General features: G+C 49.0%; 8 protein-coding genes across 8 annotated transcripts; 4 read left to right on the forward strand and 4 right to left on the reverse strand.

Annotated features, from left to right (window-relative positions):
* Nucleotides 1–406: 406 nt before the first annotated feature.
* On the forward strand, nucleotides 407–4,010 carry FPOAC1_004543 (uncharacterized protein; the record flags this gene model as incomplete). The annotated part of the gene is made up of 5 exons (XM_044849088.1): nucleotides 407–1,226; nucleotides 1,282–2,136; nucleotides 2,185–2,413; nucleotides 2,463–2,567; nucleotides 2,615–4,010. The coding sequence occupies 5 exons, from the start codon at nucleotides 407–409 to the stop codon at nucleotides 4,008–4,010; spliced, it is 3,405 nt and encodes a 1,134-aa protein (XP_044707798.1).
* A 766-nt stretch (nucleotides 4,011–4,776) lies between these two features.
* Nucleotides 4,777–5,081, reverse strand: FPOAC1_004544 (uncharacterized protein; the record flags this gene model as incomplete). Its single annotated transcript, XM_044849089.1, has 3 exons — nucleotides 4,777–4,820; nucleotides 4,878–4,994; nucleotides 5,069–5,081. 3 exons carry the CDS (start codon nucleotides 5,079–5,081, stop codon nucleotides 4,777–4,779), a joined length of 174 nt encoding a protein of 57 aa, XP_044707799.1.
* A 2,925-nt stretch (nucleotides 5,082–8,006) lies between these two features.
* On the forward strand, nucleotides 8,007–9,499 carry FPOAC1_004545 (uncharacterized protein; the record flags this gene model as incomplete). The annotated part of the gene is made up of 2 exons (XM_044849090.1): nucleotides 8,007–8,397; nucleotides 8,448–9,499. 2 exons carry the CDS (start codon nucleotides 8,007–8,009, stop codon nucleotides 9,497–9,499), a joined length of 1,443 nt encoding a protein of 480 aa, XP_044707800.1.
* A 696-nt stretch (nucleotides 9,500–10,195) lies between these two features.
* On the reverse strand, nucleotides 10,196–11,787 carry FPOAC1_004546 (uncharacterized protein; the record flags this gene model as incomplete). Its single annotated transcript, XM_044849091.1, has 3 exons — nucleotides 10,196–10,394; nucleotides 10,452–11,257; nucleotides 11,341–11,787. The coding sequence occupies 3 exons, from the start codon at nucleotides 11,785–11,787 to the stop codon at nucleotides 10,196–10,198; spliced, it is 1,452 nt and encodes a 483-aa protein (XP_044707801.1).
* Nucleotides 11,788–12,656: 869 nt separating this feature from the next.
* On the forward strand, nucleotides 12,657–14,087 carry ABD1 (mRNA cap guanine-N7 methyltransferase; the record flags this gene model as incomplete). Its single annotated transcript, XM_044849092.1, has 1 exon — nucleotides 12,657–14,087. One exon carries the CDS (start codon nucleotides 12,657–12,659, stop codon nucleotides 14,085–14,087), a length of 1,431 nt encoding a protein of 476 aa, XP_044707802.1.
* A 272-nt stretch (nucleotides 14,088–14,359) lies between these two features.
* On the reverse strand, nucleotides 14,360–16,337 carry GEM1 (ERMES complex Ca(2+)-binding regulatory GTPase gem1; the record flags this gene model as incomplete). The annotated part of the gene is made up of 2 exons (XM_044849093.1): nucleotides 14,360–16,233; nucleotides 16,328–16,337. 2 exons carry the CDS (start codon nucleotides 16,335–16,337, stop codon nucleotides 14,360–14,362), a joined length of 1,884 nt encoding a protein of 627 aa, XP_044707803.1.
* Nucleotides 16,338–17,186: 849 nt separating this feature from the next.
* Nucleotides 17,187–17,546, reverse strand: FPOAC1_004549 (uncharacterized protein; the record flags this gene model as incomplete). The annotated part of the gene is made up of 2 exons (XM_044849094.1): nucleotides 17,187–17,254; nucleotides 17,303–17,546. 2 exons carry the CDS (start codon nucleotides 17,544–17,546, stop codon nucleotides 17,187–17,189), a joined length of 312 nt encoding a protein of 103 aa, XP_044707804.1.
* Nucleotides 17,547–18,489: 943 nt separating this feature from the next.
* Nucleotides 18,490–20,992, forward strand: FPOAC1_004550 (uncharacterized protein; the record flags this gene model as incomplete). Its single annotated transcript, XM_044849095.1, has 9 exons — nucleotides 18,490–18,494; nucleotides 18,576–18,709; nucleotides 18,766–19,337; nucleotides 19,392–19,559; nucleotides 19,618–20,003; nucleotides 20,062–20,347; nucleotides 20,512–20,643; nucleotides 20,722–20,797; nucleotides 20,910–20,992. The coding sequence occupies 9 exons, from the start codon at nucleotides 18,490–18,492 to the stop codon at nucleotides 20,990–20,992; spliced, it is 1,842 nt and encodes a 613-aa protein (XP_044707805.1).
* Between the last annotated feature and the right edge of the window lie 1,526 nt (nucleotides 20,993–22,518).

The raw sequence follows: 22,518 nt of genomic DNA on the forward strand, positions 1-22,518 counted from the left end.
TAACCTAACTAGGTACATAGATGCCTGTTGTGAGGATAGTAGGAAATGATGAAAGGCAATGGTTGTTTTAATGCACCGGCTGCTCTTTCTATTAAAAAATGGTTACAGGACACTCGCTGGCCGTTCCTTCCTCTACGCATTCACCTTTTCCTCACCATGGTGGAATGGGAAGCTGCAGAGCGGAAACTTCCTCAACTTGCCAGGCAGAAGGTACAATGCTGTGGAAAAGGAAGGCTCAAAAAACCAGGCAGCATTCTCCTCTCATCTAAATGTCTTCTCCTTCAACAAATCGATTCATTAGAGAACTCTCTATTTTCATCATACTCTATCACGCCGGAGTTCTTCGTAATCAAACCTATTTTGTTGCTCTGCCTAGATCAAGGTCGGTTTGGCCTGCGATAAGACAATGTCTGCTTCGTCAGCATCAAGGTCTCAGAGCCTCAGCCAAGATACCAATCTAGCATCATTCGGCCATATAGAAGATGGCAGTGGTTTCGAGAAACTACCCTCTGTCGTCCCTGACTCCCAGGTTGCATCGAATGTATACACGAATCAGATTCCTGTCAAGCGCTTTTCCGTGTCAAAGGAGGACGTATCAATATCCGACATCGCTGAGGGTTTCTCCTTTGGTGCAAAGAAGCCACCTCGTCCTGGGCAGTTCTCTGAACGACCCAAAATTGATCAGTCTCAGTCAGGTGATAATTCCAAGTTCTTCAACTCGACGGGCGCTCTTCCACGGATGTCTCCTCCTGATCCACCACGTCCCCTCAACATACAGATCCCTCCTCCTAGTCCACCACGCATCCCTACGTTACAGATTCCTCCTTCCAACCCACCACGTCCTTCTAACATACCGATGCCCAAACCTCAACCCTTAGATCTACCCGAGATCGGACTGGTTGGGAGACAATCTTCCCCCCAGGATTCTCCTCCTCTATCACATCGAGAGATCTCAGTCTCTCCTGGGCAACAGGAGCAACACTCTCCAAAGTTTCCTCAACAGGGAACTCCTCAGAAGATTGACGCTGGCCCTGCGGCTTTGTGTGCTGAAAGCTCTGAGAATCACCGTAGGGATAGCGCTCCTTCTACTGGGCTACACGCGCCGCCCCCAAGAACCAAAGCATTCTCAAGCTCTCCACGACCTTCTAGGGTGGTTAATTCGGCCGGAACACCTCAGTATAGACAGGACAAGAATCGTCTCGAATCTTCCTCATCTAACGAACGTGGTAGGATGAAACCGACCATTTTTCAGGGGTTATTCATGCTAACACAGTCATCTAGCACGCAATTTTGAGCATCTGAAATTTCCACTTCCACACATTGTCCAGAATGGTCCAACTCATCATAGCGTTTCGTCTCCAAGTACTTGCGGTGATCTCGAAATGCCTGCTCCGCAATCTCCAAGGGCTGCGAGACGAAGTCGTACTTCAGGTGGTTACTGGTCCAAGCAGCCGACTACAAGATCTGATCACTACAGAGGGTCGGAGAAATATCACGAACGCCCGCAATCCAGAGAAAGTAATGTCTCCAGAAAACGCTCGTCGAGGCGAAAGGATCGGTCACGAACTACAGTAGATCCTGAGCGAAAGAAGCTTGCTATGCAGAATGTGGCTCAACACTGGAACGAATGTATCCAGATCTCTGAGGCGGAACGCATCGAGGCAGCCAGAGAGATTGCTCGCCTTGAGGATGAGGTCCACTGTGCAGAAGAAGCCTTGGAGATGTCAAGGCAGCTCATCTCTGAGAAAGACGCGGCAATTCAAGAACTAACAGATATTCACCAAAGTCAGAAAGAAGAAGGGTCTCTGGCCGAAAAGGAAAGTCAAAAACTTCTGAACGAGGTGGAATCTTTGCGTTCAGAGCTGGCCAAATCCCATGAAGACAAAGCAGCGATTCATGAAAGATATCGCAAGAATCGAGCCAAGCTTAATGAAGCCATCACTGAACAACAAGATCTTTTCAATCGATCCCGTGCCCGCTGCGAGGAAATTGCGGAATTGCAGAAAGACAAAGAGAAACATGATATAGATGTCAAAGCTGTCGAGTTAGCTCTTGAGGCTAGTCGAAAGAAACGTGAGGAGCTTAAGAGCTGTGTCGAGCAATATCGAGCTGAGACAGAACAAGAGGCTCAAAAGAGTAAGAATTCATTCCTTTGAGCAAACACACTGACTAATTGTGTCCAAGAAAACCACGCCATCGAGAAGCTTCGTCTTCAGCTTGAACACCAGCAACAAGAACTCATTCGTGAGAGGGCAGCAGCCAGTGAACTTCAGAGGCAGCTCAAAACAGAATCAGCTCTGACAGATATGGTCAAGAATATCCATTCTGATCTTTCTTCCCTGAAAGAAAATAATGATAGACACAACGAACGGAGCCAGAATCAAGACAGGATGACTAAATGCCTTTCAGAAAAGTAAGCTGCTGTTACACTTACCACCAGATAATCTGTTAACAGACCCCAGACTCGATCGTATAAGCGACCACCTGAATTCACACATCGAGGGGCAATTTACAAATGGAGATGTCAAATCATTGCTGGAGAATTTGGGAACCAACATCATTACTCGGTATGTATTCCTACATATGCTCCAGTTCTTCCACTAAGATATTATAGATTGGCGTCGGAAATACATAACGTCATCTCGTCGCAGACAAATGCAGCAAAGACTGCTGCATGTTTTCATGAAACTGTCCATGGCCACTTCGAAAAGCTGCATAACAACATGGCCGAACAACAAAGCACCCAATCTAAAACCCAGCAGTGGTTTGAAGAAAATCGACAGGTTTTCATCGATTATCTCGACGCCATATCCACCAAGACTGTCGAAACTCAAAGGGCTTGCGAAGAATTGAAGAACGGCTGGGCCGACTTTTCTGAGAGTAACTCCGCCTGGAGAGATAGCTTCAAGAACAGTTTGCACAACGAGATCACCCAACAACTTGGGAATCGAGAGTCAAAGATTGTTAAGCTTGAAGAGACAATACGCCAGGTTTCTCTTGAATGGTCTCGGAAGCTCGAAGGTATGAAATCATCTATGCTCGAAAATAACCAACAGGCCGAGCAAGGTTTGCAAGGAGCCATCCGTGAGGTCAAAGAAACTCTCGACAAACGGTTTCAGGAGCAGAGTGTTGCATCCCAGGGCGACATCTCCAAATCGGAAGCCATTCGCTCCACAATAGAAGTGCACCTTGAGCAGGTCCGGCAGCAACTGGAATCAGTTTCGTCAGGCGACCCCGAGTCCCAACTTCTACGCGAGGCGTTACTTGAAGAACGTAAAAAGACTTCTGGTCTACAAGAAGATCTTGTCAAGTTACAAAGCGATGCTGCCACCAGCAGCGAACTTTGTCGAAGAGAACGTGAGGACTTCAAGGCTATGGAGACACTCAAGAGTCAGCTGGAAGGCATGAGTGTACGAGTGCCTCGTGTGGAAAACCTGAACACCACATTCAACAAAATGATTGACCTCAATCAGATATTGCAATCGACGGCTTCCTACTTGAGCAAAGAACACAATTGGGTACAGGATGAGTTAGCTGCCAGACTGCCGACCATCGCTCCCAACGAGTCACAGGAAAGCGAAGCCGGAACTGAATGGGGTTACCTCCAGGGGCAGCGTTCCGAGGAGCCACGCCCTGGCCTCCAGGCACAGGACATTGGCGGAAAACGTTCCAGCGATATCAGTGATGTTTTGACACTCGATGTCCATGCTCAGGGAGAGAGATATCGCCGTAGGGTTGTCGTCGCCAGTCCTGCAATCGAAGAATCGTTGCCAGCCCCTCCGCTTTCAATTGCACAAGAGCAACAAAGGCGCCGAGAGCCCAGTGTTGCGCGGCCCATCTTACGGCCAGCAGCTGCATCAATGAAGGAGGCCGATCCTCTCGGGGTTGCCTTGAATCATGACCAATACAACCGGCCTGTAATGGCCAGGGCGAGCTCTACTGCGAGTGGCACCAACCCAGCTATGGTCGAACAAGTTCGCACAGGTTTGATGCCAAGAATGGGGAAATAGGATTTGCCCACCATAGAGGACTTTACTAACGAGTCTGTCTTGGGTGATACGGACGGAGCTAAACCAAGCAAAAAACGTCTCACACATACCGATGAAGGAAATGACACGACTCCCACTACAAAAAGGGTCAAATCAGAAAGTCAAGATGAATAGGGAGACGCCGACGGCACGTAAGCCACAGCTACTTCAAGCATACATATACCTCACGAAGCAATCCGACTCATATACTTAACACAGAAATAGACAGGGCAGGGGATGAGGAGTTAATGTTGCACGATTCTACCAATCTTCAGTCGATCGAAATTTTGAGCATTTTATATGGTTACCGACCACGGAAGAGAAACAGGCACATCTACGGAATGGCCAATGATGATTCAGTTTGGTGATTTGAAGGAGACAATTTGTGGACGATGGTGGGATGTGGTTTGATCCATGGTCTGTAATTAACCGGTAGACATAGCTCAAGTATACAGAATGCAGAATGCAGAATGCACAGAAGTATTGGGTTCTGATCGTTAAATTCAGTGGCATGTCAGTGCAGCCATGTCGTGAGGATATAGTTGTAATCTATGTTGTACATGATGAATCGCATCTGTAGAGCGAGGATCCCGGGGCCCAAACTCCAGCAATGCTCTTTAGTGTAGTGTTACATGGCGCGTAAGTGATGCGGCCGTCGAGAGAGCTGTTTCTAGCTCATGCAAGAGATGGAGGAGTCGAAATTCTTGTATCGATAAGGTATCGTCGAACGAAATTGGGCGGGCGGCGTTCACTTCCTCTTTTTGGTCTCGAGGAACAAGACCTTCTTGCGCACTATAATTGATTGCATTAGCTAGCTTTTCGGTGTATCATGTGTTCGTATGGTCGTACCGATGGGATCATATTTCAACATGCTCATCATGGGTGCGGTTCTAGGACGCTTGAAGGTGTAGAAGAAGCCAGTCATGGCCATGGAAACGAGGCGCGCATGCACCAAACGAGCCTTGGCTATAGAAATGAGTCAGTAAGAGTTTTTTCTGGTGAACAGATGCGCCATTGAAGCATCTGGAAATTATGCGTACCCTTCTTTGCCATGATGATTGACGATGATCTGATGGCTAGATCTTCCTATACCTCAGACGCTGTGAACGTACATAGGAAATTTACGGATCCAACGACGTTGGTCGGAACCCGGGAAAACATGACGCCGCTATAGGGTGACCCCTGTCCAGATCTCGGTGAGAAAGCTCGCTGGAATTCTCACCGAGAGGGATTGATTGACGCTTTGATCGACCAATTGGAAGCTGCATATTTACTACCTTATCTGCATGTTATTAGCAGTTATCGGTACATGATGCAGAGATCCAACACAATTTGAGCAAGGATACCTAAACATGTATAGATCCGAGACCGGTGCACTTTACTGCTGAACCCTAGTACGGTGTGTTACCAGGCACGATATCGGTCGCGTATTGTCTTTTCCTTTGCAAAGCGGTATAAAGAGCTAAACGAATGTATTCACCCTTCATATTTTCCAGGAGTTATTCGTAGATTGTACGACGCCATCAGTAGTTGTATGTTGATTTACCCGCCACAGCTGACATATCTAATCTCAGCTTCTACACCCCAACAAACACCATTTCCCCCTCATTAGGCTGGGCAATAATTTGCCTTGACTCCGCGCTCAGCACAACTGTGTTTCTTAAGCTGTTAATCGCCGTACGGCATCACTTGTTGTGTCGGGTGTCATTTGCGCAAATCTTCGAGTTCTCCTCAGTCACCAATTGCCTGACTTGGCCGCCGCAGGCATAAGCGAAGCGAAGCCTTGGAGATCCAATATTAGCCGTCAACTTTCCCATCTTAGTTGTCTCTTGGTTTGTCTGGTCATACAGCACAATAACTTTTGCTTCTCGAGGTAAGCTTTCAACTTTCCCTTTCTTCAAATTTTGTGGATATTTGTTCTTCGGAGTGAATTTCTGGCAGTGCTCACTTATACTCTTTCAACTGCCGGTTTCAGCGACTAACTCATCTCTGCGTTCCGCCTCTCAGATCTCTACGCCTCCACAGCTAGCTCCAACCGTGAAACAAGACAAGACAGGACAAGATCGATTATGTTATCACGTCGAACTCCCGGGGCATCAGTCCGCCTCGGACAAACGCTGCGATGCCAGCCGCTTCTAAACTTGTCGCGAGTGACTCTCAGTGCCGAGACAAATGAGTCTGTTATCAGTGGACAAAGCCCCGCTATCTCAGGTACGTTTCGTCACAAGAGAGCTTCCATTGTGGATGATGGAAGACTTTTCTGTGTGCATATATATTTTTTTTATTCCCTCAACCAACCAGGTGCTTTACTTTCAATCTGTACATCTGCAGGGCCGGTCCGGTCCCGTTGAAACATGTCCCCCGCTGAGCAAGATGCTCTTCGAGGCAAAGACAGAAAGTTTATCTGATACCAATTAACAAATCTGGCGCAAAGCGAGACGTTTTATTGGATCTCGTATAACCTTTTTTCTTTCTTATGTAAATGCAAGCGCTGTAGCCCATGTTCCTTTTTTCTTTTTCGAAATTCATTCTCAGCTGCCTTCTTGTGTTTTATACTCGAGCAAGAGCCGAAGACCGGTGCTGTAGCCCCGAGCTAAACTCCGGGATGATCTCGGAGGCTTCCAGTATCAGTCATGTTCTCGGGGTGCCCCGAAGGGTTTCTTTCGGACAAAGTGACCGAAGACGATGCCATTCACTACATCATGAATTTGATGTGGTTGCAGTCATATGAGCTATCAGCTTTCTATCATTATGCGGAATCAATATCTGCTGCTGAGTCTGAGTCTGAGTCTGAGTCTGAGCCTGAGACTCCGAGTCTGTGACTTCCGGGGTCCCGGCTCCGGCCCTTGGAATCCCCAAATCTGCCCCCCATTTTCCATTTGGAGGCATGGACCAAACCAACACACCCTGGCTGCATAGACTACCCACGCACTCTCTATCCCTCTCCACGTTCCCCCCCAAAGCGTCATCCGTCAGTTGACTGGGCTGAACTGAGCTGAGGCAAATACAATTTGTCCAGTCTTTTCGTCATGGACATTTTTCTGCGCCCCCCGGATTCTCGCCCGTTGAATGTCAGGCAATTTACAGGGCATCATGCGCTGATTTTGGGGAACCCCCGTCACTTTTCTGACCTACCTATCTACTCCATTACACTACGTACCTACATGTTGAGGCTTTTGTCAGTACAAGAGCACTGGAGTAGTAGGGATACATACACTACTGAGGCTATGACCATGACCATGACCCATGCATCCACCCCGGGTCTCCATCCGCCCCCCAGACGTGGACGTGTTTGCGATGTCGATGTGCTTGTCTGAGTGGGTAACGAAGGGTTTCGGCCTTCTCTAGCCTTTGATTTCCTCTTCTTTTTACCTTGGTACATGTGCCCGCATGAGTTTAGTCAATGGATGGTTGCTTTCTATCTGCCTTGCCTATATGGGGATTCCCATTAGTTTTTTCTCTTACTCTATCTTTCTGGCTCTAATATTTGTATCCGGCTCTGCCCTCGACTTTTTTTCTTTCCTCTTCAGTTCAAGATACCCTTCTGACACTTACACTTATACTTATACACAAGTGTTGTTTATCTTGGCGTAGTAGCCTTCTCCAGTGTATGCCTCTCTCTTTCTCATTCTCTTACACACACCGGGTTCACCATCCTTGTCTCATCCCTCTTTCCCCTTGACACAGGCTTCAGCTCAGGCCTAAAAGCATTGACGTTCTTTTCTTAATTTGGATACTGTCACAAAATGTACAGTAATACAGTACGACCAGTTCTTGCTAACATTTGCCTTTTTTTAAACATATATAGTTGGTCCCCGTACTTGGAGTAAATCTATTACTACCGCATCTACCCCACGACCCTTACTCGCCTCGACTTGTACCCCGCCAAAAAGTTCTACTGCTCGTCACCCCCACTACAACAATTATAACTACAACCTACACCTACAGACCTCATCTTTTTCGACATATTTTGCCAAAATGAGATTGACTACCGAGAATATCAACCAGCGCGTCGTCGCCGCCAAGTATGCCGTCCGTGGCGAACTTGCTGTCAAGTCCGAGGAGTACCGGGCCAAGATCGCGAAGGGCGATACCGGCGACCTTCCTTTCAAAGAGGTTATTTCTGCCAACATTGGCAACCCTCAGCAGCTCGACCAGAAGCCCATCACCTTCTTCCGACAGGTCGCCAGTCTTCTCGAGAACCCTATCCTGCTCGAGAACGAGGAGGCCCTTACCAAGCACTTTGGCTACAAGACCGATGTCATTGAGCGCGCCAAGTTTCTCCTGAGCAAGATTGGATCCGTCGGTGCCTACAGCGCCAGCACTGGTGTCCCTGCTATCCGTGATAGCATTGCGCAGTTTATTGAGCGTTAGTAATGCCGTCCTTGATGTACATACTGTTTTACTAACAACCCCCAGGTCGCGATGGCTTCCCTGCTGACCCCGAACACATTTACCTGTCCGCTGGTGCCTCTTCCGGTGTCAACACTCTCCTTAACGTTATCTGCGCCTCTCCTAAGACCGGTATCCTTATCCCTATTCCTCAGTACCCTCTTTACACCGCCACTCTGTCTCTCCTTGACGCAACCGCTGTTCCCTACCTGCTCGACGAGTCAAGGAACTGGGGTACTGATGTCGATACTATCCGCGCTTCTTACGAGAAGGCCAAGGCCGACGGCGTTGATGTTCGATGCATCGTCATCATCAACCCCGGTAACCCCACTGGTGCTTCCCTCCCTGAGGAGGACATCCGCGCCGTCCTCGAGTTTGCCAACCAGGAGAACCTAGTCGTTATGGCTGATGAGGTTTACCAGACAAACGTCTTTGTCGGCAAGTTCCACAGCTTCAAGCAGGTCCTCTGCAAGCTCCAGAAGGAGAACCCTGGCAAGTTTGACGGTCTTGAGCTCGCCTCTCTGCACAGTGTCTCCAAGGGTATGGTTGGTGAGTGTGGTCACCGTGGTGGTTACTTCGAGCTTGTCAACTTTGATGCCGATGTCGAGGCCAACATCTACAAGTTCATCTCCATCATGCTCTGCGCTCCCGTCATCGGCCAGTGCCTCGTCGAGTTGATGGTCAACCCTCCCAAGCAGGGTCAGCCTTCATACGAGCTTTACAAGAAGGAGTACGACGGTATCTTCTCTGGTCTTCAAGAGCGTGCTACCGCCTTGCACAAGGCTTTCTCCCAGATGGAGGGAGTCGAGTGCGCCGAGCCTCAAGGTTCCATGTACCTTTTCCCTACCATCAACCTTCCCGAGAAGGCCGCCGAGGCTGCCAAGGCAGAGGGCCGAACCCCCGATGAGTTCTACTGCATGCGTCTCCTCGAGGCCACCGGTATCTGTGTCGTCCCTGGTTCCGGTTTCGGTCAGAAGGAGAACACCCTCCACTTCCGAACAACCTTCCTCGCTCCCGGTACCGAGTGGGTTGGCAGCATCGTCAAGTTCCACAAGGAGTTCCTCGACAAGTACCGATGAAGCAGAAACAACGATCGAAAGGAGTTGTGATCTCACAAATAGGCCCCACTGCATCTATCGCGGGCCCGATCCCGTGGCGGGGTCCCCAGAGGGGTTTCGATGGTGCGGAGCCGAAGATTCAGCACTGCGCTGCGACATGAGACCCACGGTGTGCGGATGAGAAAGAAAGAAAATCAGGCCTCGTTCGACGAGAAATTACATTGCATTGTTCAGCGTACTAGTCAGTATTGGGTAGACAGAAGTTCACCAATCTAGCATTTTTATGATATGTAAAACTGGTACCAATTCGGAAAGTGTGAGCGTATCAGAACTCAATCCTGGGGTATAGACACACCATGCTGTCATGTTGCTGATCTTTCGATGTCTGTCACCCTTGTCTGCATGCGCAGGTACAAAAGAGCAATAGCTGGGGTAATCCGATTCTCGTTTCTATAACATCATCCAACACACATGCAACTAACTCCACAGTTGTCACCTCGGTGTGGATGGGGGTAAAACATCAGACCACTTTTTGGTGCCTCACCAGGACCCAGCCAAGTCTATTACCGCAATGGCCTGTCTAATTTATATCATACAGTCAAGCAAATAGGTAAAGGCATGGGATTCGTCTTCTTCTAACCCATTTTCCTCCCCCACTGCGTTGTCTTTCTTGGCATGACATTACCAAATACCAGCTTCCTCATCCGTCTCGCATCTCTATGCTCTCTCGCTACCCCTCAGCCGCACAGCCTGGCCGTACTTTTGTAGCTTTGTAATGAGCTGATCGCCCTGTCGCACAACGTCTTGGTACTGCTTGTTCTTGTCATCGGGGCGGTTGGTCTCGATAACACCCTTGCCTGTCACGCGGTCGATGGTGCAAGGAATGCGGCCAGCAGCAATGAAGCGGGCGAGATCACTAGATCGGTAGAATTAGCTTGTGTTTGTGCATGTGATAGTGGGACGGATAACATACCGGTCGAGGAAGTCAACAGTGACACCAAAGTCGTTGGCCATGCTCTCAAGGCCGACAACACGGTAACTTTGCAGGAGCTGCTGGTAAGCGCGAAGTCGCATCTCTCGGATGAACCAGTTCTTGTGCTCGTGAAGGTAGCGATCCTGGTTCAGGAACGCCTCCTCAACATTGGCCAGAGACGTAAAGAAGGCCTTGTAGTCGCCCTTGTACAGGCTGCTGACGAGCAAGGCCAAGGGGCTGAAGTCAATAGCCATCTCAGCTTCGGGCTGATCGGTGCTTGAGCCCAGCGTGGTCAGGTTGACAGCAGCGGTGGCCGTCTTGGGTGCCTTCACGCCGGTAGTGTCATCAGCGCCTGGGCCGGCACTGATAGCACCGCTAAGAGCTAGCAGTTTGTCTTCACCATCGCCAAGAATAGCCTTGATCTCTGGTGCATCAACAACCTTTGACTTGAAATCGACTCGCTTGAGGGAGACTGAACCAGCGAGAACGGAATACACAACGAGGTTGGAGTAAGTGCAGAGCTCGTAACTGGTGAAGGTGGAAAGAGAGTCGAGGAGCAGCGGCGCAGCGAGGTTGTAGGATCGAACGGTGAGCAGGTGCAGGCCCTCGTAGGCCTTGAGGCGGTTGCGACGGTCCCAGTCACCGCCTGTATCGACAAGTCCCCTGGCGCGCTCAACATGCTTCTTCACGAGAGGCTTGTCACCATAAAATAAGCCCATACGTATTATAGCAAGAACGAGGTCGATCTTGGTACCGAGGATACCCGTCTTTTCGAAGAGGCTCTCGTAGGCGGCGATAGCCTTATCCTGTAAGGGTATTAGCATGGAGAGCTCGAATTGCTACTAGGCCGTAAACATCTGGGCGAAAATAGACATGCCTTATCTCCCACTCGGGCCCAGAACTCTGCTCGCTTGCCCTGGGCGGCCATGACCTCAGTATCACCAGCTTGCTCCACAGCGTCATCCTCCTCTTTCTGGATCTCTTGTAGCTCACGGTCATTGTCCTCTGTCAGCTGATTGTAAAGACCCTCATCCCAAGGGAGACTGATGTTGGCAGCAGCAGACTTGGTGGCGATCATTCCAACGAGGCTCGACTTCCTGCTAAGAGGTCGGCCTGGGGCAGTAGCGCCGCCCTCGCCAACGGTGTTGAGAACGCCATCGAGAGGGTGAGCGAGATATCGGTAAAGGGGAGCCATCTTGTCCTGAGTGATGGCATCTTGGAGAGCCTTGACAGCGGCTTGTTGCGCATTCTTAGTGGCGTAGCCGTTTGTGAGGGTAAAGACATGCTGCGAAAGAGGCAGCAATGGCCATTTGGCGTACTGGGGGTCGGAACCCATGATGACGGTGGTGGGTGGTCGTCGAGTATGTGTCTGGTTTTAATGCGCAGAATGCGATATCGGGGAAAGCTTTGTGGCTCGTTGGGTGTGACGGTATTTACTGCTGATTGTTGGTGATGTTGTTGTGTTTGGAGATGGATGACGAGAGAAGCTCAGAGATAGGTCGGTAGAGCTTGGTGTTGTATGGCATGGGCAATGGCAGGCAATTGGATCCAATGGCAAGGCGACTGTGGAGTGAGTGGCCCGGGCGGTTGTTGCAAGGCTCCAGCGGGACACGCACTGATTGATGTTAGTAGCTTGACTGGTACGTACCGAGTTTAAAAGCTGTATAGCAAATCACTCGCTGAATATCATGAAATATTCATACCAATTGGATTTGACAGTTCCATAGCCTTACTAGAATTACCTAGTCAAGTTACACAATATTATGATGTCAATTTGTAACTTAATTGTTTGATGCAACCTCCCTTCAATGTCCAGGGTTCCTGTTGGTGATTCAAAGTTAGTACTTAGTACCTTGTACTGGCATGCTTTACTACAACAAAACACACCCTGTTGGCACCAGTTAGAAAAAGAAGAGTGACATGTTGAATATGAAAGAAAACCAGTGAATTTCCTATCAAATACTTGCCAAGACCGCATAGGCATTGAAACTCACCCATCTTATTCGACAATCGCCAAGCCGAATCAGTGCAGGGTAGATGCATGGCCCAAGCGTCTGCAGATACACTTGAGATTATCTAGATATGGAAGTAAGTTCTCGAGGACTTCATCATCTCACGCTCTAATCCAAACTTCAACTTTACCTTCGGAATTGCAATACCGAGAGTTTGACATTGACAAAACTCTCGTCGGAACAAACCTCCAAAATGGTTAGAGATTCGGATCGCGCCCAAGACGATGAGCGCAGCGGTCGTAAACGCCGTGCCAATGACGAACCGCAAGACGATCTTCCCCAGCCATACAATGCCAATTCGCTTCAACCAGCAAAGCGACGCGCCCTCTCTCCTTCCGAACAGCCCCGGAAGTTGAAGCGTCCTGGTGCGCGCGCGCGTATCTCGGAATCCGAACGAGAAGCCATCCGACAGCGCCAGCTTGAAAGAGAACGAGAGGCTGCAGCGGACGAAGCTGCCGACGCTGAACAGGAGAGGATTCGAAACAACAGCGATCTCGTGCGACAACACTACAACAATGTACCGGAGCGCGGTCGCGACTGGAGAACGAGGGACAGCAAGATCAAGGGGCTGCGCGTTTTCAACAATTGGATCAAGAGCTGCATCATTCAACGATATTCACCTGATGAAGATCATACCCCTGGCTCGCGCGAGGCTGGACGCTCTAGCGGAAAGGACCTTCTTGTGCTCGATATGGGATGTGGAAAGGGCGGCGACCTGAATAAATGGCAACAGGCTCCTCAACCCATTCAGCTCTACGTTGGTCTGGACCCGGCTGACGTGAGTATCGAACAAGCTCGCGATCGCTACAGAACTCTAGGCAGTCGTGGAGGACGTGGAGGACGAGGCGGTCACCGACGACCGCCACCTCGCCTGTTTGATGCTCGTTTCCACGTCAAGGATTGTTTTGGCGACACTATTGAAGATCTTGACATCATTCAACAAGTCGGCTTCGATGTTTCACTGAACCGCCGAGGCTTCGACGTTGTCAGCATGATGTTTTCTATGCACTACGCTTTTGAGTCCGAGAGGAACGCGCGCAACATGCTCCGCAACGTTGCTGGAGCACTCAAGAAAGGAGGGCGATTCATTGGCTGCATCCCAAACTCTGATGTTCTGGGAGAGCGAGTCCGCAAATTCAATGAGGAGGCTGCTGCTAAGCGCGCAGCCAAGCAAGAAACAGAGAAGAACGGCGACGGCTCAACAACCCCGCAACAGACAGAGCCTGAGGATGGCGAACTGGAAGAGGGTGAGGAGGAGCCAACTGCTGAATGGGGCAACTCCATCTATCGAGTTCGCTTCCCTGACAAGACACCAGATGATGGTGTATTCCGACCTGCATACGGTTGGAAATACAACTTCTTCCTCGACGAGGCTGTGGAAGAAGTGCCTGAGTATGTCGTACCGTGGGAGGCTTTCCGTGCTCTTGCTGAAGAATTCAATCTCGAACTTCAGTTCCACCGCACGTTCCCCGAGATCTGGGAGGCTGAGAAGGATGACCGAGAGTTGGGCCCTCTGAGCGAGCGTATGGGTGTACGTGAGCGTGGCGGTGGCCCCCTGCTCGTGTCTGACGAGGAAATGGAAGCTGCTAGCTTTTACGTCGGCTTTTGTTTCTACAAGGTCTAATCTCTTGTACTGGTATAGGAAACAGGATTATGGATTTGGCGTTGGGGAGCATGATGTGTAACATATATATAGGGGTCGCTATTGCATTAAGAGCTTAGTAAAAGAAGAAAAGATGATGTTATTATATTTATTTGAGACTAAGCTTATCATTGGAATTGGGTATCATTTTCTTTGTAAATGGGTAATGGAACTCCTTCTTATGCAATTATATGTAACCTTCATCGAACTATGACCCAAATCCATTCGACTGTATCCAAGCTTTGCTGAGGCAATTAGAAAGCGTTGGTTGCGCGCCGCCAGATTGTCAATGCAGCAACACCCGCACAAGCTGTGGCTCCAAGTGCGATGTACAGGCTCGTTCTATCGGGCCCTTCTTCGCTGCTCTTAGGGAACGCAGTGCTGGGGTTCGTAGCAGCATCTGCATAGGCCACAAAAAGCTCACTGATACTGCCCCAAGTGACACTGACATGCAGTGGGAGGCTCATGTTAAGCGAAGAGGTGTACTGGTCAGGCTGGAGTTCACAGCGTTGGTTGGTTTTGTCCTTGTCGGCCTTGAGTGCGGTGTAGATAGAAGGAAGCTCATCGAGATACGGATACTTCTTTCGCAAATCAACGATATGAGAGAACGAGTCAGGGTCCGACGAGTCGTATGCGTAGCAAATGAGATCGCAGGCGTCCAACTTGGCCCGGTTCTCGAGAATTGCAGGTTCAAGCTCACCAAGCTCCTCCAGGATAAGATACACTTGCTTTCCACCAGGCAACTCGACACTGTTTACTGCCCGGCGGGGTTTGATAGTCGGATGATATAGACCATAAAAGGGTCGGTTGAGAAACGAGTCCAGGAGAGCAGATTTTCCTGCGCCTGATGCACCAAGAACGTAGCATAGCACTACGTTTCGCTCGACTCGGCCAAGACGACTTCTTCGCTTGCGAGGCTTTGTGATCTTGAGTGCAGCGGTGATAGAGTCCTTGGGATTCGAAGGCTCAAAGCCTAGATAGGCAAGATATTCGATTGTAGTCTTGGGTTCAATGAAAGTTGTCATGCTCCACTGAGCAAGCCAGCCCTGCAGAGTAACGTGGCCAGCCTCATTTCTCACGGTCGAGGATGGGAACGACGAATCGGTCCAGGAACTAGGCGGTCCCGGAGCCGGGGCAAATAGAGCCTCCAGCTCCTCATCATTCAAACCGCCATCGTTGTCCTTGTCAAAGGTCAGGAACAGGTCTACAAAGAACCTATAACCAGCGGGACTCAGTTCAGCAGACGAGTATTCCGGGACCTCAAACTTTGGCCGAATGAACTTGTCTTCAAGGCTCAGACTGTCGGTATAGTGAAACTTTCGAAGAATAATCCAGATAGTCTCATGGCGTCCCTTCTCAGCATAAAGCTTGTTCAGCTGCAGAAATCCTGGCAGATCAATTCCCTTCTCCATATCAGAAGCGGGCAATGATTTTGAGATGCTGAGCTTGATGTTGTCCAGATCGTCAGTCGTCAGCGGTTTATCGAAACAACGGGCTTGGAAGTCACGCATTTCTTGCTCGTTGAGATAGCCGTCTTGGTCTTTGTCGCAGAGGTAGAAGATACGCTTTAAAGCGTTGATGCACAAGGGCTTGAGATGACCCTCCTTGTAATCGAATAGAGGAGCGATTGGGTGTGTGACGGCCTTTTGGCAAAGGAAGAATACTTCGTTCACGTTTCGGTGGTCGCGGGCGCTGGTACGGATACAGGAGTCGACCTCGCGAAACTCGGCCATGACAGGTAATAGTTCCTCTTCAACTACCTGTGGTGTAGTACCCTGACCGACCAGATCGGATTTGTTGGCGCATAACACGACGGGAACGTTGACACCTAACGATCGGAAATATGGCATCCAAAACAGTGCCACCCTTTCATAGCTATAGTGGTCGGCGTAGACAAGAAGGATGACATTGCACTTTCGAATCTCTTTTCGTAACGTCGTCCGGTCTTGTGGGCGAGCTGAGGTATCGACGATGGTGGTCGAGACATTTTCAGGCGTACCAATGCTCGGTGGAATGGTAATTTGAGGAAGGACAGGCTGGATCTTGTTGTTGACAAATTGATCTTTGACAAGAGAGGCGATGAGGCTAGATTTACCAGTACTCTCGTCGCCGCAGACACAGATTCTAACTGCACAAGGAAGGTTAGTCATTTGTTTAGGGTTATTGTAGTAGTGATTTGGCAAGGGTCGAGGTATACGATGATGATTATAGGGCGTTCGTACCAGTGGCCATGATGGAGATATTATTGGAGTTTTTGGTCCGAGTATGTCGTCATTAAGGTTCCATACCACAAGAGGGGACTATGGTCTGCTGATATCGTGGGTTCGGTCGTCGATCGTGGGGAATGAATCGTAGTGGCAGTAGCAGTGGCAGCGGCGTTGGGGTAGTGGTGGAGGGAAAAGTGTTGAGGAACAATGGCGATTGTTTAAAGATATTAAAGAGAAGAAGAACTTGATAGAGGGAAGATGGCGGAAGAGGATTGATTGTCAGGTGCAGATCTATCAGACCATGTTCCAGTTAATAGGTAGATAGAGCACAGAACAGCAAAGCAGTGTAATGCAATGCAAGACAAGGAGGCCAAGAACACAGTAGACGCAGCTAACTCAGGACAGGCACAAAGCTAGGATGGTTATGGTTGATGGCAGAAAAGAAGTAATGCGGCGAGCAAGGATTGGGCGGTTTCGGGGACGATCAATTAAAGATGCGTCCCTGCCCGCCTTCTATCTGAGAGTTTGGTGTGTTGTCATGTGTGGAACCACTGTCGCTTCACCTCAACTCACCGCACGAGCCTGAATCTACAGGGAATAAAACACTCCACAGTCATCTTTCTGGTATGGAATATCTATGGATGGATGGATCTGTAATTTGAAGTCGGGCGCTTATTCGAATTATTACATGACTTGATTTTATATTTAGCCTGTATATTTTACTAGAAATTATAGTTAGTTGAGAGGCTTGGACTCGGATTTATTACAGAGTAGAGTAGAGTACAATAATTAATGTTTCACCTATAGTCATTCGCACCAACACGATGGCTTCATTTAGTGATCTGAAGGTTGCTGCGGCCATGAGAACGTCATACTAAGTCCACCACCACTTCTGCTGGGTTGATTTCTGCTCTAGCTGCTCTAGCCTCCGATCTACCCGCTCTTCTTAAGAGTCAGCTGTGCAATACTTTGAAGGGTAGGATACCTTACTCGTGATTAGGTATATTGCTCGTATGTATGCGTCGTTGATTGTTTTGGGTTGCCTAAGACTTGGCGTTTGCTTAAGAAGATCTTCTATTGCCTTCTCCGCCTTTTCGATTTCAGCATTTATTTCTTCATACTCGGCCTGTCTTTGTTCAGATGTAGGCGGAAGAGCAGGGACGCGAACCGTCCCATCTAGCGGCGGTTTTGCCCAGGATCGGAACTCTTTTGAACACTGTCGAACGATGTTCATCGTGAAGTTCTTGGAGTAACGGGTTATAGATGGTGTATTATCAAACCTTGGGCAAATTGACTGACATAGATGCTTGGTCTTTTTGTGCTCAATGGATTGATGAGGTCTTGTCTTTGTGTTAAAGGAAGAATAAGTGGTTGCATAGCAGGCCTGGCAGTGCTTTCGTATGTGAGAATAATGTTGCTCTAATAGCCCTATTTTTCGTGACGAGGCTGCATATTTCGATCATTAAGCTTCGAGGAACACCCACATCAATGTCCAAATATAGATCTAGGGTTTGTAGACTTGTTAGTTACTCCAGGATCAGAAGAGAAATTGGTGCTATCTGTATAGTTCAAGAAGCGTTTTTATCATATCATAGAGTTCAGGCAGCTGCTTTACAATTCACATTTGTGCGAAACTATATGATCTCTTTTCTTTTTTTCTTTTTTATTGAACAATTTGTGCAGATATATAATGAAGAAGGCCTACCTACTAAGGTAAAAGCGAAAGGTTACTAAAAATTATATATAAGTTGATGCAAGGTTGCATAGAGTGGGTTGGTAGGGTGTGACAGCGCTTTCCCCGGTTCTTACCCCACACTATCGTCTGCGCCTTCCTGCGCGCATAGTCCCATCCAGGTCCAACAGTCCTCGGCTGTTTCCTCCCAGCCTCATACTACAAGGTTGAGCCTGACAAGTCAATTCACCACCAGTCTGGTATCTCGTTAGAAGTATTTATCCCAGGAGCTTCTCTTCCCACCTTCGTGACGTACAGCACCTTCCAATTTCGACTCGGATCTGCTGTGCCTCTCAACCGTTCAGCCCCCTCTACCTCTGGGTATCCGACCTCTTCGCCGAACAACTAAATATCGCGATATCTTCATTCAACCATTACCGGCTCCACCCGAACTTAATTGGCAATAGACCCCATTTGAAATAGGAACAGTGCATATACTCTCATCATGTTGTACGTACAATATCCCGACTGCGCACGCATGCTCTTGCGACCACTTTGCGCCTGACACAAACTGACGCCATGGGATTCCAGTGTTCTACCTCCACCGCCGCGGTATCCCACCATGGGGCCTTATGGCGCCGGAATACACCCTGTACCTATGATAGAGACAAACAATACTTTGTCAAACCCAACTGGCCCCGAGTGGCAGTTTTTAGTCGGAGAGGGTAACATTTCTGCTTGGCGCCGGGTCATCTGGACAGACATTGACAGAGAACAACAGGAACATATACACTGAAAGAAGACTTACATCTTGCGACGCCTCCCCCTCATCCTTCCGAAGCTACCGTCCCGAACCCGAACCCTCTATCGACCCTTCCCCAGCCTGCCAGCGCTGGTACCTCAGTTTCCCTCATCGCTCTCGAAAGTCGACCGGCCCCAAACTTCTTCTACAAAGGCCTCTCATCCACTACCCTTGCTTTGAGTGGTGCTCCGTCGAGTATTCAGGAGCACCCAAGCGAGGGGCGCTACTCTGCCGAGGGAGGCGTGGCTAGCGAGGATGGTCGAACTGGCTCAACTAGTGATGCTGCCGCTGCCTCTGCTTCTATAACCATAGGATCGGCACCTGCTTTTGGCGAAGGCAACGCTTTACTTACCCAGGCACCTACAAAGGATGTAAATAAGAAGAGGAAGCCCAAGAACAACATGACGAAGAGCAATTCCTCTTTTATTTCACGCGTCATTGTTAACGAGAGCCTGTCCAAGAAGCTTACAGAGCGACCAAACGATGGTATTTTTGCATTTGCCAATATTAACCGTGCCTTTCAATGGCTTGATATGTCATCTTCTTCTAAAGTGCGTTCAAATGCGATCCAGTTAGTCTCAAACACCCACTGATATCCTGAGCAGCAAGACTATCTTACCAAAATTCTTTTCACAAAAGCGCACTGTTTATGCCATGACGTAAATGTCCACACCAAGAGCGTTTCGCACCTGGATGTCATCATGGGCTTCTCTACCGGCGAAGTCATTTGGTGGGAGCCAATCTCACAACGCTATACTCGACTAAACAAGAACGTGAGAAAGCATTCAGTATTCCGAGATATAACTTATAAACTGCTAACACCAATGATAGGGGGCTATCAACGGCACGCCAGTGGCAGCAATCCGATGGATCCCTGGTTCTGAAAACCTCTTCTTGGCTGCTCACATGGATGGGTCGCTCGTGGTTTATGACAAGGAGAAAGAAGATGCCCAGTTCAATCCAGAAGAGGAGGCAGTGAACGGGATGGCGAATGGGGCCAGTGGCGAGTCACTAGACGCCAGCAACACTGGAACTCATCACAACACCATCCGTATCAACAAGTCCGTCCACTCCAAAAACCAAAAGGTCAACCCAGTTGCCGCTTGGAAATTATCCAACCATAGAATCAATGCTTTCTCGTTCTCACCAGATAACCGACACCTGGCGGTTGTCTCAGAGGATGGTACGCTAAGGATCATTGATTATCTGAAGGAGGAGTACGAATCCTGATGTCTTATACACGTAGCTTGAAAAGCTTATCTGACTGGTTCACAGGCTCCTTGACGTTTTCTACTCCTATTATGGCGGGCTCACATGCGTTTGCTGGTCTCCAGATGGCCAATACGTGCTGACTGGTGGTCAAGATGACTTGATATCTATCTGGTCACTATCTGAATCAGCGCTAGTAGCCAGATGCCAGGGACACCAGTCTTGGGTGTCAGCCGTTGCCTTTGACCCTTGGAGATGTGACGAACGAAACTACCGGTTTGGCAGTGTAGGAGAAGATGGGCGCCTGTGTCTGTGGGACTTTAGTGTTGGCATGCTTCACCGACCCAAAGCGGTATGTGCCACTATCCCCAACAATCGTGAAGGGAAGCGTGTTATTACACTGCCACTTTACGATAAGTGCAATGCCTCGAGAGAAGCTGTAAGCTGACAATACACCTCATGTAGCAATCTGTGAGACACCGCGGATCGATTTCGTCACGTTATACGGCGTTGCAGCGGGCTGAGACGGCCACCACAACTAACTCGCGCCTACGATCTAATTCCAACCTTGATACCGAAGATGAAGAGATGGCCATCGCACACCCTGTTGAGCCACGAGCCAGAATTCCAATGCTTCCCCCCGTTCTCGTAAGTATTGATAGGACTAGTCAACATGTGATGGGATTTGGCTCGGGGATCTTGCAAGCTAACTGTGAGATAAAACAGAACAAATCAATCGACACGCACCCAGTGTGTTGGTTGGACTTTACAGAAGATGCTATCATCACAAGCTGCAAGTCCGGTGAGTAACTACCAAGACACTATTCTTATCGATCTGCCAGGCCGGCTGCACTATCGGTGACCAACGATCGCTTGTTCCTGACATGCGCTGACATGTGAAATTCTGAAAATAGGACATATGAGAACGTGGTTGCGACCTGGATCGGAGCTTGCGGCACAGACCAAGGGAGCAGAAGCCCCGGAAGCAGCGTCATGACGAGCGGGTCCGTAACGAGCGATAAACACTCTCATGAAATTTGATTGAGATGGAGGCGATGACGAATTGGAGTTCACGGCGACATTTTCATATTTGACAGCAACAAGCTCGTATAAGAGCAATTGTTTTTGGAGGCAGGGGGTGTCCGTTATCGTTTCAATCATTGGTCGCTTTCAGGTTACGTATTAAGTTTGACGTTGAAATCGTACATATCCGTATTAGGAACAGAAATAGGAAACCCACTTCAAGTCTTGGCTACTTGACAAGTTTTCAGCCCTGGTCGTCAACAAATTGTGTCTCCAAGGCAGCTAACAAATTTGCTCAGGCGCGGCTGGGATAGTGGAAGAGTCATATAGGTCTCGGGAATCCGTTTTTGGACACCCAGGAAAAAGATCAAGTCGGTCCTATCGACCAAACGTCTCCGTTGAGCCCACATGGCGACCGGAGGCTCTTCGGTGAGCAACAAGCTGCCGTGTTTGAGGTCCACTATAGCTGCAGGACCCTGATTTTAAGCGTTTGGTTTTTTCTGTTCCTAGAGATATCAGTGGATAACAGCTAGCGCACGTAACGATTACATACATCCAATTGCGGCATGCTTTGAGATAAGAAAGGAATGGATGGGCAAAGAGGCTGAATCTACCACGAGCATGTACTAGAGATGTCAAACCTATGCCAGTATGACGAGAGAGGACTCCGAATCTACGATCTGTCGTTGATCGTATACTAAGTACATGCAAGACGCGTAAACATCTGCGCAAATAATGATACTCCATGATTTTGTTTATCCAATCGTATGGTTTAGCCAATGAAGTAGATTCTACATACTACGACGAACAAGAAATCGATGCCCTGTCCAACTTGTGTATCGTGCACTTCACACTTGGCTAGACTAATGCGAGCTTATACGCCCGTTGCGACCGGATGTCATCTACCGAATCGACGCGCGCCTGTGCGTCAAGCAAGGATCAGGCCTCAAGAAAGCCTAGGAGGCTGAAAGTGTTGTTGGAGCCTCAGAGCCTCTTCAGACACGAGAAATCCCGATATCAGATTGCATGTGGCTGGCTGGCTCAGAGCCAGTCGTTGCTTGTGATCCTTGCAAATCGGGAAAAGGAGAGAGGGGCCACTCAGTCCACTAACACGGCCGATACCGAACCAGACGTGATAGACAGGGGCAGGATAGACCATCAGACGGTGGCTCGTCTGATGGCGTGTGCTGAATGTTGGACACCGCCTGTAGCAGGATGTGTCGATATAACCCGATAGGGTAGAGCTTGAGGAACAAAGAGATGGAGGCGCCATTGGCGAGTAAATCAGATGTAAATATTGTGCATGATAATCGCGAACTCAGATAGATGTTCATCATGAAGTCTGGCCTCACAATATGGTACCTGCTAGTCGTCTCGTAAGTGAATCACAAATATCGGGGAATTGTCTTTGAGTACAACCCGGTATTGAGATTGATTGTATCAATTGTCTTTGGCATAGAGGCTCAAATGACTGGAGGTCTCAACCAACCAACCAAGAAC

The sequence above is a fragment of the Fusarium poae genome, chromosome 2 (genome assembly GCF_019609905.1).
Source record: "Fusarium poae strain DAOMC 252244 chromosome 2, whole genome shotgun sequence".
Classification (NCBI taxonomy): Eukaryota; Fungi; Ascomycota; class Sordariomycetes; order Hypocreales; family Nectriaceae; genus Fusarium; species Fusarium poae.